General features: G+C 37.6%; 1 protein-coding gene across 1 annotated transcript; it reads left to right on the plus strand.

Moving 5' to 3' along the window:
* The first annotated feature begins 545 nt into the window (after positions 1-545).
* On the plus strand, positions 546-15,379 carry LOC132984032 (Kv channel-interacting protein 2-like). The gene is made up of 9 exons (XM_061050646.1): positions 546-944; positions 8,659-8,761; positions 8,919-9,039; positions 10,744-10,813; positions 11,711-11,781; positions 12,228-12,335; positions 12,447-12,551; positions 13,000-13,062; positions 13,785-15,379. Exons 1-9 carry the CDS (start codon positions 872-874, stop codon positions 13,830-13,832), a joined length of 762 nt encoding a protein of 253 aa, XP_060906629.1. The 5' UTR covers positions 546-871; the 3' UTR covers positions 13,833-15,379.
* Positions 15,380-15,607: the final 228 nt, after the last annotated feature.

The following is a 15,607-nucleotide window of genomic DNA, read 5'->3' on the forward strand; positions in this document are numbered from 1 at the left end:
TTAACACAGTAGTCCTATTATTATTTGATTTAAGTTAAGCATTAATGCAAAAGAAGGATTTTAATGTACTTTATTGAGGCTGAGCTCAATGCAACCACTACTGAAATTATTTGTTTATTAGATTTATCAGTTGATACTTTTTTACATTCACTGATTTATGGTTTGAGTTTTAAATAATGTAACAAACATCAAAATTATTTGACAAATCAAAAGTATGTTGTTTATTTTGCATGAAAAATTGCTTGAATATTTTTCAAAGAATAGTGTCCGGTTCGTTTGCTGTCAATTGACTTGCTAACTATTAGACTATGTACTGTTGGGTAGCTTCATTTAAAAAAAATAAAAAGCATATTTGTAATTCTTTTGTGTATTTTGTTTACAAAATTATTTATTTACCTACAGTAGCCTACTTGAGTAGCCTAAATTTACTTAGTTACTTTACTTGTCTCTCGTTTGTCTTTCTTAGCTCCACACCTTCATTAGCTGACAGACGGAGCCTTTGCCATCTTTGTGAGTTTGTGAACAGACAGCAGAGGGAAGTCATAACACATTTTCTCCACAGCAGTGACTGTAGATCTTCACCTCAGCATTTGATCCTGTCGCGTCCCACAGTGACGTCAGTGCGCTGCCTGCTGCTGAGCGCGAGGAAGAGAGAGTTCAGTTTGGATAAAGATGAACAGAGACGAATAAAGAAGAGCTTTGCGGTTTTTTTTGTTTTTTTTTGGCTTTTTGACGATCCTAGATTATATATAAGACCAGGTCAATGACATGAAAACAGGGATGAAGAGACAGAGGTCGTAGTCTAGCTGCGGCTCTTGCACGCACACAGACCCGGCAGGTTTGGAGCGGTGGCACAGACACAGAAACAAACATGAAGTCCAGGAGTCAGGACCAGAGTTTGTCTGACTCCAGAGAGCTGGACAGATCTTACGACCCACTTACAGGTAATACAAATTCTGTTGTATTCATGAAAGAAAATAGGTCTATATTTGATATTCTGCTGTTTGTTGACCTGGCTGGCGATCTCTGTGTGTTCGGAAGTTTGCTGTAGTTCTTCAAAATAACTAAAAGTACATATTCAGTTTACCTGACTAATGAGTAAACCACGATCTTGTTTAATCATGTTTTGCAAGCTACTGAGAACAAGCTAAAGTGCAAACGGTTCGTGTGAATGTGGACACTGCACATCCCAGCTTCTCTGAATATCCCATCAGACTCTATGAACTCTTATGGACTCTAAATCTATAGGTTAGATTTTCTACTGTAAAAAAATAGCCCAGATGAATACAAGCAAAGGTTTCTAAAACTTACCTGGTTTTGTAGATTGAGTTTGATAAATGTTTTTTTTGGAGTGCATTGAATGCACATACTTTCCTAAATGAGTGATGCAGACTGTGTTTTGAAGCCAATCACATCTGCAGTTAAACAAATGCATGCAGTCTGAGAGTCCTGGGAAGAGAGTGTAGAATAATGGAGACAGTGCTACATGTAAGGAATAACATCAAATGAAAAAAATGTTCTGTCTGTGAAAAGTTGCAGGTTATCATTTGGGCAAAAATGTACAACATAGTATTTGCTAATTTTTTCACTTTTTTTAAATCTACATGATATGGTTTTAAAATAAATGATCAATATTGAGATAGTTCTAGTAGTTGCAGCAAAAAGTCCCCTCAGTAAGGAGCTTGTAATTATTTCATTTCAGTGAGACTCTCTTTGTCACTCTTTTCTGTATTCTTAATTTTCCTCATGAATGCTCACATAGACACGAATCTTTAGTGATCAGTGGGATCTCAGTTTTTCATCTCTCTCTTTTACTGACTCGCACACACAGTCACACACACAGTCACACACACAGTCACACACATCTCACGCCATTGTAAGGCTGGTCTGTCATTAATGTGACAACTTCCAAAAATAGTCTTTTCTTTTAAACATGAATATATAAATGTTTGAAAATTACAGCTCTGAGTGCTGTTCTCATGTAGTTTGCAGTATTACCACTGCGCATGGTCTTTGACTGCTGAACAGATGGTATAAACATTGAGGTTCATTGAATTGCTGATAGTTGTTGCCGGCACAATAGGCAGTGTGATATCCGTTCAGCAGCAGGTTAACCAAACAGTGAACAGGTGCATGAACACTGAGGAGACACAAACGGACCTTTTTATTAAAGAGTCAAGCACAGGGCATCATGGTGCTCAGCAGCCTGAGGCACAAACCCGTGAAAGTGCTGACTAAAGTGCAGTTCAACTCTATTGTATCTGTAAAATAAACAACACACACTATTAGTTTATGTATAGATGAAGAAAAAAAACACTTCTTATGGATTAAGTCTGTATGAAATGCATTTTAAAGATTTATCAGCTGCATAAACAAACAAACTGAGTAGAAAATGGTCAGCTAATCAGCTGTAAAGCTGCATAAACCTCATGTTGTTTACTCCTCGTGTGTTCATACATTATACTGGATCATTTTCATGTCATCACTTTTTACACCACACTTCACATGTTACTCTGACTCTGACCGTCATAAATGTCATAATTTACACTGGTGCTTACAACAAGGACAGTTGTCTAATTATATGACCTCATCGAGCTATAACCATAACTCCACTTAACTGCATGTCAATGTACTGATTCATCAAACTCCAGTCTCCTGGGCTGTTGTTCTGTGTTGTTAGTCAACATCCGTGACCACTACTCCAAATGCACTTTTTTAATCTTTCTCACTACATCCTCAATTCTACATTACATTAAGCAGACGCTTCTATCCAAAGCGACTAACATCAGAGAGTAAGTACAACACAAGCAAGTATCTAGAAAAGAGGAAACAAGGTCAGTGCTTTGAGGGCAAACGAACAGCTTTAAACTGCTTCATTAGACACTCCATCAGAAGCAGTTTATGTCAGCTTCAAATATTGCAATGGATGGGTTTACGATATGTTTAGTTGATGCATCTCATGCCGAGCAAAACTATGGTATCAAATTTTGCACTTAGGAAATAAGGTTTTTACATCAAAACTTTGGTACACATTACCCCTCTAACTCTTATCAAGCAAGCAAAGAGTGAGTGTGTTTACAAAATGTATTCCTTTAAGATTCACGTTGCATGACTAAAGCTAGTCTAGTGGAAGAACAACTGAGTGTGAGTCTCACACACACATGGGGTTTTACCCTATTCATGAAAACCTGTTACTGATAACATAAATATTATTTTTATATAACATAATTACATGACAGACTTTAAAATCAAAGCCCCTCAGCAGCAAATAGACGTCATGTTGATAATGCCAAGTGGATTTGGCTGTAGCCTGGACTGATGTATTAAGATGAATGTTGTGTAACAAAAAATCAAAGCGGATCCGACACAACTGATGAGCGGACGTCTGCTACTGCATGAGTTCACAAGAGGTGAAATAATTTTATGATTTAAACCTCTATCAGCTTCACCTGGGACCTCTTGATGTGAGAGGAAGATTGTGTGTGTGTGTGTGTGTGTGTGTGTGTGTGTGTGTGTGTGTGTGTGTGTGTGTGTGTCTGTCCTTGCTTCAGATGAGACTGATGCCTGTAATCTGAGGCATGTCCCACTGGGGATTATGGTAAGAACGGAGGCTGTTGCCAGGGCGACATTAGTTTACAAACATTCATTTGGCACTGAATGACACGACTTGAGCTGCCGTGACCTCTGAGTGAACACATAATTCTCAGAGTAACTAGGAATGTTTGGTTTGGGATCCTGATTAAATGAACATTACCAATTAAGGGGTTTTAAACCTTTTTTTTTTTACTAATAATTATATTAATTTTAACATTTTTTTACATGCTTACATGTACAGAAATCTAAATATAAGCACACACATTAAAAAGGTTTCCTTTTTATTTGTATTACATATTTGCACTAACTTTTGCTTAGTCAACTTTCAGGAACAATTCTTGTCATTTTAAGTACCAAAGACATAACTATCAATATTTCTTAAAAAATTATCCAACTTCCACAAAAGCTGTCTCCATGGCCCTTTTTTTTTTATTTCCAGCTCCTTCTCTTGATGCCAAAAACTTGCCTTCCCGATCTTGTTGGAAGCTAATTGATGAGTACAGTGAAAATCACACTGCAACTGACCAAATGATTTCCATTTGGAGAAAAAACCCCTCTGAAGCTCCTGTCTTATATGTTCCAGGAGTCGAATCTCTCTATCCATCAAAAACCATTTCCAACTAAAGCGTTGTGAATTTTTTGAAGCTGTTATGAAGTTGGGTATCGTCCTCAGAGACACACAGTGCTCCTCATTATGTGGTCTGATAATAATACAATGTCATTTTATTGCATTTCTTTCTTTCTTTTTAATTTGTAGGGTATTTCCATCATTGCAATTGTAAGAAATTTGCAATTTTGAATCTAACATATCGACGAAAGAATCTGTGAATGTGTCACTAACGGCATTGACAAATGTATTGATCACTCTCAATCAAAGTAACCCAGAGGGTCTCCAGACCTGAGGAAGAACTGTTGAGCCAGTTGAACCCTGAGATATTTAGATATATTGTACAGTGGGACCGTTTAAATGTTACATAACAAAAAAAGCTGACCACACAGAGCTCAAATATAGATGTATGTTGCATTTGGTCGTAACGCTACATGAAGAACAATGTTAATAAAATCCTTCATGTTTAATATCTTATATAACTGATACAAACAGCTGGAATAATACTGCAGCTCAGCCAGACATTTATAAGCTGTTTTGTCCCTCTGAGAACAAACCTCCCACCCTGTTTTTGTAGATTACTCTGCAAACAAATCACATCACACAGCTGCCCTTAGAAAGCATGTCCGTATCCTAAAATAAAGCAGTTATCAGTTACCTGCGCTTTATCACATCTAAAAATGTCTGCTAAACAGACACCAAACTGCAGGAAAGTGTTTTGATGTCTCTCTGAAAAATGGCTCTTTACAAAAAAATGTTACAGTTTTTAATGGTTTTATTTTTGTTAAGCAGATATTACATTTTTCATCTTCCTTGCCTGTGTGTGTGTGATTGTGTTTTCTTGCACTTCTATCTTTGTGAGGACCATATAAAACATTTTACGTGCTGAGTGAAGACCTCAAAGGAAGAGTGCATATTTTGTGTTCACATTATTACAGGGCTGTTGAGGATTAAGACCATTCAAAGGTACAGGTTGAAGTATATATTTTAAGTATGAGCATTTCATTTTGATCATATATTATGTGTGGATTATGTAATCGAGGGTCTTCAGAAAGACATAACTGCAAGTATGAGTGTGTGTGTGTGTGTGTTTGTGTGTTTGTTTGTTTGTTTGAGAGAAAGATCTCTCTCTCTCTCTCTCTCTCTCCCTCTCTCTCTCTCCCTCTTTCTCTCTCTCTGTCTCTCTCGCTCTATCTCTCTCTCTGTCTCTCTCTCTCTCTCTCTCTGTCTCTCTCTCTCTATCTCTCTCTCTCTCTCTGTCTCTCTCTCTCTCTCTCTCTCTCTCTCTCTGTCTCTCTCTCTGTCTCTCTCTCTCTCTCTGTCTCTCTCTCTCTATCTCTCTATCTCTCTCTCTCTCTCTCTCTGTCTCTCTCTCTCTCTCTCTCTCTCTCTCTGTCTCTATCTATCTCTCTCTCTCTGTCTCTCTCTCTGTCTCTCTCTCTGTCTCTCTCTCTCTCTGTCTCTCTCTCTGTCTCTCTCTCTCTCTCTCTGTCTCTCTCTCTCTATCTCTCTATCTCTCTCTCTCTCTCTCTCTGTCTCTCTCTCTCTATCTCTCTCTCTCTCTGTCTCTATCTATCTATCTCTCTCTCTCTCTCTCTCTGTCTCTCTCTCTGTCTCTCTCTCTCTCTCTCTGTCTCTCTCTCTCTATCTCTCTCTCTCTCTCTCTCTGTCTCTCTCTCTCTATCTCTCTCTCTCTCTGTCTCTATCTATCTCTCTCTCTCTGTCTCTCTCTCTGTCTCTCTCTCTCTCTCTCTCTATCTCTCTCTCTCTCTCTCTCTCTCTCTCTCTGTCTCTCTCTCTGTCTCTCTCTCTCTCTCTCTCTATCTCTCTCTCTCTCTCTCTCTCTCTCTCTCTCTCTCAAAGCTTATTTGTTTTTCCAGAGCTGTGCAGCTGCTGTGCTTGATATTTTGACGGACATTATCCTACATAAAGGCTTGGAAGCACAGATTTGGTGTCACAGAATTAAATTATATTTATAAATCATCTTTTTTAAAGGCTGTATGCACACAAACTTTAGTTTCAATTTTTTTTAAACAGCGATAAGGTACAGCCATATGTAAAGCACTAGCAGCACTGTGGATAGACATATAACATAGAACTCATTCACATCTGCTTAAGGACATCTTGATATGAACTGTGGAAATGCAGCAACACAGTGCAAACACAAATCAGAAGCATTTACTTAATAATATATAATATGTACATTTTTCCACAGTTCACACCAATTAATGTTTGTTTTATTATATTGCAGTTGTTCGCTGTAAATGTTTTCACTCTTTAATCCAGCAGTTTGCTCCATGTGACAGTTTGGGTCTCCTGCATCACTCTTATTGGCTTCATGTGATTTATCGTTCCTCACAATTTAGTGTAATATGATTGTAGTACAACACTGCCCTCTAGTGGTGTGAAGGACACATTCATGTTTTATAATCACTCCATAACATAACATGTTGACATGTTACTCTATAGCATAATATTTATAAAAAAAAACATTATTTAAAGAAACATTAATTGGATGATTTTCGTCTCCACTACTTTTGAAACATGTGCCAGTGTTTTTTTGTGTCTGGCATGTGATGAACTTTGAACCCTTAAACACTGCTGACCCGCTCTCTGACCTGTTTGCCCGTTATATAGGGGTTGTGAAGGCTTTCATCTGGGCCCTGCCAGTGCTTCATTAGAAATCCTCTTGGAGTTTATTTGTTTGCTGTTCTACTCCTCCTTCCTCTCACTTACTCACTCCTATGCATCCACTTACATTACAGGTTTTTTTAAAAGCTCCTGTGAGGAACTTTAGTTTTATTTTTTAAATTTCAGTCTGTTTATTTTCCTAATAAAAACTCCTCACTGGAGCTTTAAGTTCTATTCTTTTTCTTTCTCTCTCTTTTTGTAATGGCCATATATTTTGGAAACATACCCCTCAAAAAAAATGTCTTCTTTTGCTGTGAATGCCACCTTGATTCACACAGAGAGTCTCTAGACAGTAAACCTCAACAATACCTTTAATGTAAATATCAAAATTAATATTTGTACAAAGTGAACATTTGTTTAAATGGCTGAAATTGTTTTTAAAATTTCATTCCCAGAAGAAAACATTAATTTACAGAAACATCTTGGGCCCTTTGAAATGTAAAAATATTACACAGTACAGATGCATGTAATAGATGCAAACAATCACCTGCTGACTTCAATCACCTTCCTGTCTTGACCGCCACTAACAGAATTCTGGACAGCAGTATTTGAAACTATTAATAAAGTGTCGGCCCAAACTACTATAGACCCCAAGCCCCTTGCAGCCTAATGGTAGAGTAGAGATGGTATTATCTCCTGTTTATCCCCTGATCATTTTACCTTAATGGAATCTCTTTTATGAGCAATCGGCCTAGGTCAACTCGACAAATCATTGCGTTCACTTCTCTACTTGCTAGGAGGCTTTTCCTTTGTAAATGGACTCACCCCTCACCTCCTACTCATAATAAAGGGATTCATGAGATACTGCGCTGCATTACTCTGGAGAAGAGCATGGCTCCCCTCAGAAAGGTTCATGAAATAACTTCTATTTATTGTATATATTGACTCTGAGCATTGATGTAAAAACTTACAACTAGCTGAGCACCAAATGGGGGATACTCTGGGGTTAGTGGGTGGGAAGATGTTGGGAGGGTTTAGATTGGGGATTTTATCAACAGAACTCTTCTGCTGTTACTGCTCTTTGGTGAATACCGTTACATTGTTAATGTGGAAAAACCAATAAAGAAACTGAAGAATTCATGACTTACGAAAGGGGTAATTTGGGTTCTTCATAACATTAGGTGTTTGAACATGGCATAATATGAAGAGTCTGTCATTATCTTAACTTTTGAATTTCTAATAATGTTTTACCTTATTTGAATCAGAGTTTTCTTGAATTGATTGTGTCTAAATAAATAATAAATAATAAAAATTAATAAACTTAATTTTACAAGTTTATCTGTGAAAACATTGAGTAATTCAGGTTGCCCTGACCTACTTGTGACCTTGACTTGTATGCTGCTGTTACTTACAGACTGTCGAGGCAGCTAAATGTATGCAGCACCCAGGTACGGGACAAATTCCCTCTAGCGGACAATAAACTCTATCTGAATAAATGATGAAAACACTACTTATTTTAATCATCGTCTGAAAACCAAACAAACACCGAACCTAAATAATAACAAACATTTAAATCAGGTTCAGTTTGCCCTCTGAATACTTCGGCCATGTGTCTCTAAGTTCTGACATGCCGAATGTTCTCCAAACAGCTTTCATCTGACAGGTCACACTGATTCAAAACCAGGTCAGCAAACTAAACTGTGCACACATTGTTTCATTGAAAAAGTGATTCAAAGTACTTAAGTGTTGTTTTTTGTACTTTAACCTGCTGTTTCCTGATGTTGGTCCCTCTAGCTGAATCTAATGCGGTGATTGGTTGTTTCTAGGTAATCCACCGTCCAAGCCTCATAAAAAGAGCATAAAGCAGCGCTTCCTCAAACTGATCCCCTGCTATCGCTCAAGCTCCAACTCTTCAGCCAATGAAAGCAAGTAACACAACACACTCCCATCCCTCCTGTGCATTTGAATAAAGTCTGAAGAAATAAATATATCTTTATTATAATTTTATCAAAGTGTTCCAGGTACACTCCACTGTATCTCTGAGATTAATCATTGTATTCCTCTCTTCACTTCTCCATGCAGATAGTTTAACAGATGATGACGATCTGGCCACAGTGAGTCACAGACCAGAGAGGCTCGACCGCCTCGTACAGCAGACCAGCTTCAGCAGAAAAGAGCTACAGGTCCTCTATCGGGGATTCAAAAATGTCAGTCAGAGGTTCCTGCGGATTTTGGATTTGTGCATTGATTTATACCCTTACTGAATGACCACATATACAGTGGCTTGCAAAAGTATTCATAACCCTTGAACTTTTCCACATTTTATCACGTTACAACAACAAACATACATGTATTTCATTGGGATTTTATGTCATAGAGCAACACAAAGTGGCGCATAATTGTGAAGTGGAAGGAAAATGATACATGGTTTTAAAAAAAATGTTTAAATAAAAAACTGGTAAGTGTGGCATGCAAAAGTCATGTGTCCCCCTGAGTCAATACTTTGTAGAACCACCTTTCGCTGCAATTACAGCTGCAAGTATTTTGGTATATAGTATTTTTTGACATTTTTCCCCATTCTAGCTCAAGCACAGTCAGATTGGATGGAGAGCATCTGTGAACAGCAATTTCAAAGTCTTGCCAGAGATTCTCAATTGGATTTAGGTCTGGACTATGACTGAGCGATTCTAACACATAAATATGCTTTGATCTAAACCATTCCATTGTAGTTCTTGCTGTATTTTTAGGGTCGTTGGCCTGCTGGAAAGTGAACCTTCTCCCCTGTCTCAAGTCTTTTGCAGACTGTTAACAGGTTTTCTTCTAAGATTGCCCTGTATTTGGCTCCATCCATCTCCCCATCAACTCTGACCAGCTTACCTGTCCCTGCTGAAGAAGAGCATCCCCACAGCATGATGCTGCCACCACCATGTTTCACAGTGGGGATGGTGTGTTCAGGGTGATGTGCAGTGTTAGTTTTCCGCCACACATAGCATTTTGCATTTAGGCCAAAAACTTCAATTTTGGTGTCATCTGACCAGAGCACCTTCCTCCACATGTTTGCTGTGTTTCCCACATGGGTTGTGGCAAACTGCAAACAGGACTTCAACAATGGCTACTCTTCCATAAAGGCCCGATTCGTGGAGTGCACGACTAATAGTTGTCCTGTCGACGGATTCTCCCACCTGAGCTGTGGATCTCAGCAGCTCCTCCAGAGTTACCATGGGCCTCTTGGCTGCTTCTGTGATCAATGCTCTCCTTGCCCGGCCTCTCAGTTTAGGTGGACGGCCATGTCTTGGCAGGTTTGCAGTTGTGCCATACCCTTTCCATTTTCCGATGATGGATTAAACAGTGCTCAGTGAGATGTTCAAAGCTTGGGATATTTTTCTATAACCTAATCCTGCTTTAAACTTCTCCACAACATTATCACTGATCTGTCTGGTGTGTTTCTTGGGTGTCATGATGCTGTTTGTTCACTAATGTTCTCTAACAAACCTCTGAGGTCTTCACAGAACAGCTGTATTTATACTGAGATTAGATTACACACAGGGGGTCTCAATTTACTTATTAGTTGACTTCTGAAGGCAATTGGTTGCACTGGATTTTATTTAGGGGTATCAGAGTATAGGGGGGTTGAATACTTTTGCACACCACACTTACCAGTTTTTTATTTTTTTTTAAATTTGAAAACCATGTATAATTTTCCTTCCACTTCACAATTATGCGCCACTTTGTGTTGGTCTATGACATAAAATCCCAGTGAAATACATTTACGTTTGTGGTTGTAACGTGACAAAATGTAGAAAAGTTCAAGGGGTATGAATACTTTTGCAAGCCACTGTATATGAACATGATGTTGTTGTTTTTTATATTAATCAGAAAGCCTGTGTATGTGTATGTTTTTTATTCTGCAGGAGTGTCCCAGTGGTGTGGTCAATGAAGAGACTTTTAAAAGCATCTACTCACAGTTCTTCCCTCATGGAGGTTAGTCAAGTCCCCTTCCTTCAACTTTCTAATCTTCATAGTATTTTCATGACCAAAATGTACCAACATCTTTCAAATAGCCTATGAAACAAGTTCAAAACAGAAACCTTTAGGACTTTTATATACTGCTAGATAAACTATCTTGTTTGTGTTTACAGACATACAACCATTGGTGGAGGGTTAGCAGGAGAGTTGGTCTACTGTGATTATATCACTGTTTCAGTTCATGATCTATTTCGAATGGTTTCATTGTAATCCACATTGTTATCTGCAAATCTGTTCGATCCATTAACTTTAATTTGTCATGTAAAGCATAGGTTCCCAACCAGGGGTGCAGGCTGCAAATATCTCCGGGAACAAGGCCTTCTCTGAGATTGTTAAAATAACTAAAATTATTACAACTACACTAGTTCAAATTTCATTTGGTAAGATCATGTGTGTAAAAGCCTTTTGGGATTTTATCAATGAAATCAACAAAAATTTCTGACAATTTTTGACAGCAATTTATATTTTTTCTTCATGTCGGTCCTGATGGAGCGACAAGTGGTGGTGGTGATGGAGGAGGGAGGGGGGGCTATAAGGAAAAAAATTTGAGAACCACTGATGTAAAGTGTTTTAACTGGTGAACGTAGGGTACTGTAATAATAATAATAATAATAATAATAATAATAATAATAATAATAATAATAATACTACATTTAATTTGTAACGCACTTTACATCTTTGCAAAAAAAGTGCTGCAGGAAGAAAAATAAAATAGAAATAAAAACAAATTTAATCAACTATAAAGCCACAGGCCTCACCAACTCAAAGCTTTACTTATCTTATGTAAGTCTTATGTGAACTCATAAGATCAGTGCACATATGACTAACCTTTAAAGGATTTTTTATTTACAGATTCAAGTATGTACGCACATTTCCTGTTCGAGGCTTTTGACACCCACAACAATGGATCAGTCAGCTTCGAGGTGACTTCTCTCTCCCTTCACTCAGCTGTCAACAAAAATGTTTTTATTCCTTCCTGCCTTCCTTCACTTTTGTGTTTCTTCCTTTGTGATCTTTGATGGAAAGTCCACACTTGCAAACACAAGCATCTCTAAATACACGGATGCTTTCACTTTCCCATTTTACTGTTTAACCTTTACTATTATCTAAAAACATATGGCACACGTTTGTGTTTTTTTCCATGGGCTTTCCAACACACACATACATAAGGAGGAATTAAAAGGAATTAAAACACTCACAAAGTTTTTCTATTCTAAGATTTTTTTCTGATTTGTATTACATATCACTAATACATACTTAATTTATTTAATATTATAGCATACTATATAGTCTTTTTTTGTTTTGTTCTTTTGCCTTTGACTCTTCTATCACTGCCCTAATCTTATTTTCAATTTTCTTTGTGCTGTAGGACTTTGTTTTAAGTCTGTCTATCATACTGAGAGGCTCCATCAATGATAAACTGAACTGGGCCTTCAATCTGTACGATCTGAACAAAGACGGCTGCATCACCAGAGAGGTACTTACACTATGTTTCTCTTTCTGTACATGTGTGAATATTTTGTCTCATTATGTCAGCTTGACTAGTTCTTATTTCTTTCTTCCTTTTTACCTCTGTCTGTCTGTGCAGGAGATGACTGATATCATGAACTCCATCTACGACATGATGGGGAAGTATACCTACCCCAACATGAGGGACAGTGCTCCCAAAGATCATGTTGACAACTTTTTCCAGGTGAAACACAAATCTGTCAAGTTTGCCCACACTGAAAATGTACAATAAAACCTAAAAACATTGTAACCCAGTTGTATAATGTGGTCTGATTATGTTGCTTAGGCGTCTTGACAACCCTCTGTAGAGTTTTTGACCACAATCAGTGTCATGAAGCAAAGTTTGTTACAAGCTTATCCCTGATTTGTTTGCATCTCTTTAACATGGACACAGATTTAAGCATATGAAGCTATAGAAACACATACATGTGTGTTTTAATGCAATAAACCTCATCAGATGGTATTTAGTGTCAATGCCATAAAATATGTAGCAATGTGTCAACAAAAAGCAAGATGACTGATAAATACTGCTAGTTAGAAAAAGAAAGGTACACAATAGATGCTAACAGAGAAGCACAGACAAAATGTAATTGCCCATTTAAACATCTCAACCTGTGTGATTTATTTTCCAGAAAATGGACAAGAACAATGACGGAGTGGTCACCATCGAGGAGTTCTTGGAGACATGCCAAAAGGTCTTCTGGAACAAAAAGTTTAAACCCATTTCATATAAACATTTAAAGGAAGAATGTGCAACATTTTAGAGATAAATATATCAGAAATCAAGTATAACCTCTGTAAATTGCTCTCTGAGTCATGACTGTCTACAATGAGTGAGAAGCATGAGTCCCATCAGCTGTATTGTAGCGGAGCCATGTTTATATTATGTTTACATGGATGGGATGGCCTTGCATATAAAGCTGTTTTAGTCAAGGACTAGAGAAAAAAAGAATAACATTCTCACTGCGTATTTGTATGTCTTGTCTGGTGTTTAGATCACATTCATTCCATGTCAATTTATGTGCAGTATGAAGCTATGAGTTAACCAAAGTGTGCTAATATTAGCCTACTAACACAATGCAGGCCACAGGCAGTTGCAGTTCAAGCAAAGGACTATTTTTGTCCGTTACTTGCACTTAATGGTGCTTAATTAAGATGCGTTCAAATTCATAACTCATTCTTGAAAACGAGTGGAGAGGGGTTGGAGGTGTGACGCTGGAGGAGAGCGGAGGCTTCAGAATAGCAGACGTATCTCCGAACAGCAGTTTGTTTTGGTTTAATGCTGGTGCTCAAGGGCGACATCTACTGGATCAAAAAGTCACACATTCTTCCTTAAATGTCCATCAAAAGCTTCACTTCTATCTACAGCTCAATTATTGGTTTAAATTCACCCCCCCCCCCTTGTTTTTCTTTTCAGGATGAAAACATCATGCAATCCATGCACATGTTTGATAATGTGATCTAAGGCTTTGGTCGACGCACACATGAGATTTTCTCTCCTGTCTGAAGCTGAAGGGACGCTGTTGAACCTTAAGATATCTAACCATAAAACTACTATTTCTATCCTTTTTAATCAAGGTGTGTAGTCAGTCAGGGAATAATAAGGTAAAGTAGGTGTTTTAAAGCATCACACCATGATTGAATGAGCTGTGCAGGACTTTGTGACGCAGCACATTTAATGCTGAAGAGAAGCAGCTCTTTAACTTTGTTATTAATAGATGAACAGAGGCTAAAAAAAGAGACAGTTAACCCTCTCTTCACTCATCCAAATGATGACTATAAAACCTAACCATTCTTCTGTAGTGCATGAATGACTGAGCAGACACATTGAAGAAATTGAATGATGTTGTAGAGCTTCACACTTTCTATACTCACAGTTTTACTACTAGAGGGACGGCTCTATTAAAGGGGGATGAAGTTTGAAATCAAGCAATAATTTTAAGGTAACAGAATCTAAACTCCTCTGTGTCCTCTCACATTTATTACAATACATAATGTATCAGCATGAGGTGTCTGTTTTGACTGGTGATTAAGATGTGAAATAAAAGTGTTCATATATTTTGATATGGTCCAGGTAACAATGAAGATCAATCTGAATATAACACAGTTTCTATGCATAATTACAGGATTTCTATTAATAATTCAAAAAATATTACAACTTCTAAAATTATATTGTGTCTGATGTCACAGTCAGCCTTCTTTTTTAGCTTTAGTTGAAGATCTAATCTTAGCTTTTTTAGTGTGTATCTTTTGCAAAGTCATACATACTCCTGAACATCAGGCTGGACATCGGAGCTGCAGCAGGACTGGATAAAAACTTCCTAATTTGGTTTATTAGTTTTAAAAGCTCATCTCTGCATCTTACCTTCTCACAACAATTGGCTGTTCAAACATATCAGCTTCATGTCACCTGGCTGTTGTCGAGCCATGTCAGTGATATGCAACAGTCTGAAATCTGCCATTCTCAATGCAATAGAAGACATATAAACTTAAATAAACTAAACACTTACGGTATGTATGTATTTCTATAGTTTTATATGAGGGATCGTACAGGCCATAATTCATTCTGGCCCTCTCTCACACACATTCTTCTATCACATACATATATTCTTCAACATATATCCATGTTAGTTAAAATCTTTGTATGTGAAAAGAGAACATGCATAAAAAGAATAGAATAGAAAGTTTATTTATAAAGTATATATATTGAGAATATCTATGTGAAGAGAATATGTGTGTAAGTGAAAGGGAGAATATTTGTGTGTGACGGCCAGAATGAATTATGGCTTGTATGGGCCCCTCATAGATTTAATATAATACTGTTCTCTTTGACTCTTAACGTTCAAAAGAAACCGATCCAGCTGCTGCTACCATTATGCTGATGGTTTAAGTTTGAATAAAGTGTCAGTTTGTGATTTTTAATCTTCTATCCAAGTCTAGAATTAATCTGTTTGTCAGCGTATAATGCCTGCAATGCATAATAAAAAAAACTCAATTACTACAACTTCTAAATGATTTTTCATGGTGTTGTATAGTTCCATAGACTGTAAATATTAATTGACGAAGCCTGAGTGACGTCAGCCATCTTTACTGCAAGGGGACTCCAGAGGCTCATGGGCAGCCGCCGCCATGCTGGAAATCTTTCAGTCAACCTAACAACAGGCTGAGAGCCGAAGCTGAGGCGGGTTTTAAGCCTCTTGACGAACACGCCCACCTTTTTTTGTACCAGGATGTACATGT

The sequence above is a fragment of the Labrus mixtus genome, chromosome 2 (genome assembly GCF_963584025.1).
Source record: "Labrus mixtus chromosome 2, fLabMix1.1, whole genome shotgun sequence".
Taxonomy (NCBI): domain Eukaryota; kingdom Metazoa; phylum Chordata; class Actinopteri; order Labriformes; family Labridae; genus Labrus; species Labrus mixtus.

What these genes read in the sequence shown, in the direction of transcription:
- LOC132984032 (XM_061050646.1), top strand. Translation starts at nt 872, where the DNA reads ATGAAGTCCAGGAGTCAGGACCAGAGTTTGTCTGACTCCAGAGAGCTG. An exon ending in ACAGTTCTTCCCTCATGGAG is followed by an intron (nt 10,814 to 11,710) that starts GTTAGTCAAGTC and finishes TTTTATTTACAG; the next exon opens with ATTCAAGTATGTACGCACAT. An exon ending in TCTTGGAGACATGCCAAAAG is followed by an intron (nt 13,063 to 13,784) that starts GTCTTCTGGAAC and finishes TTTTCTTTTCAG; the next exon opens with GATGAAAACATCATGCAATC.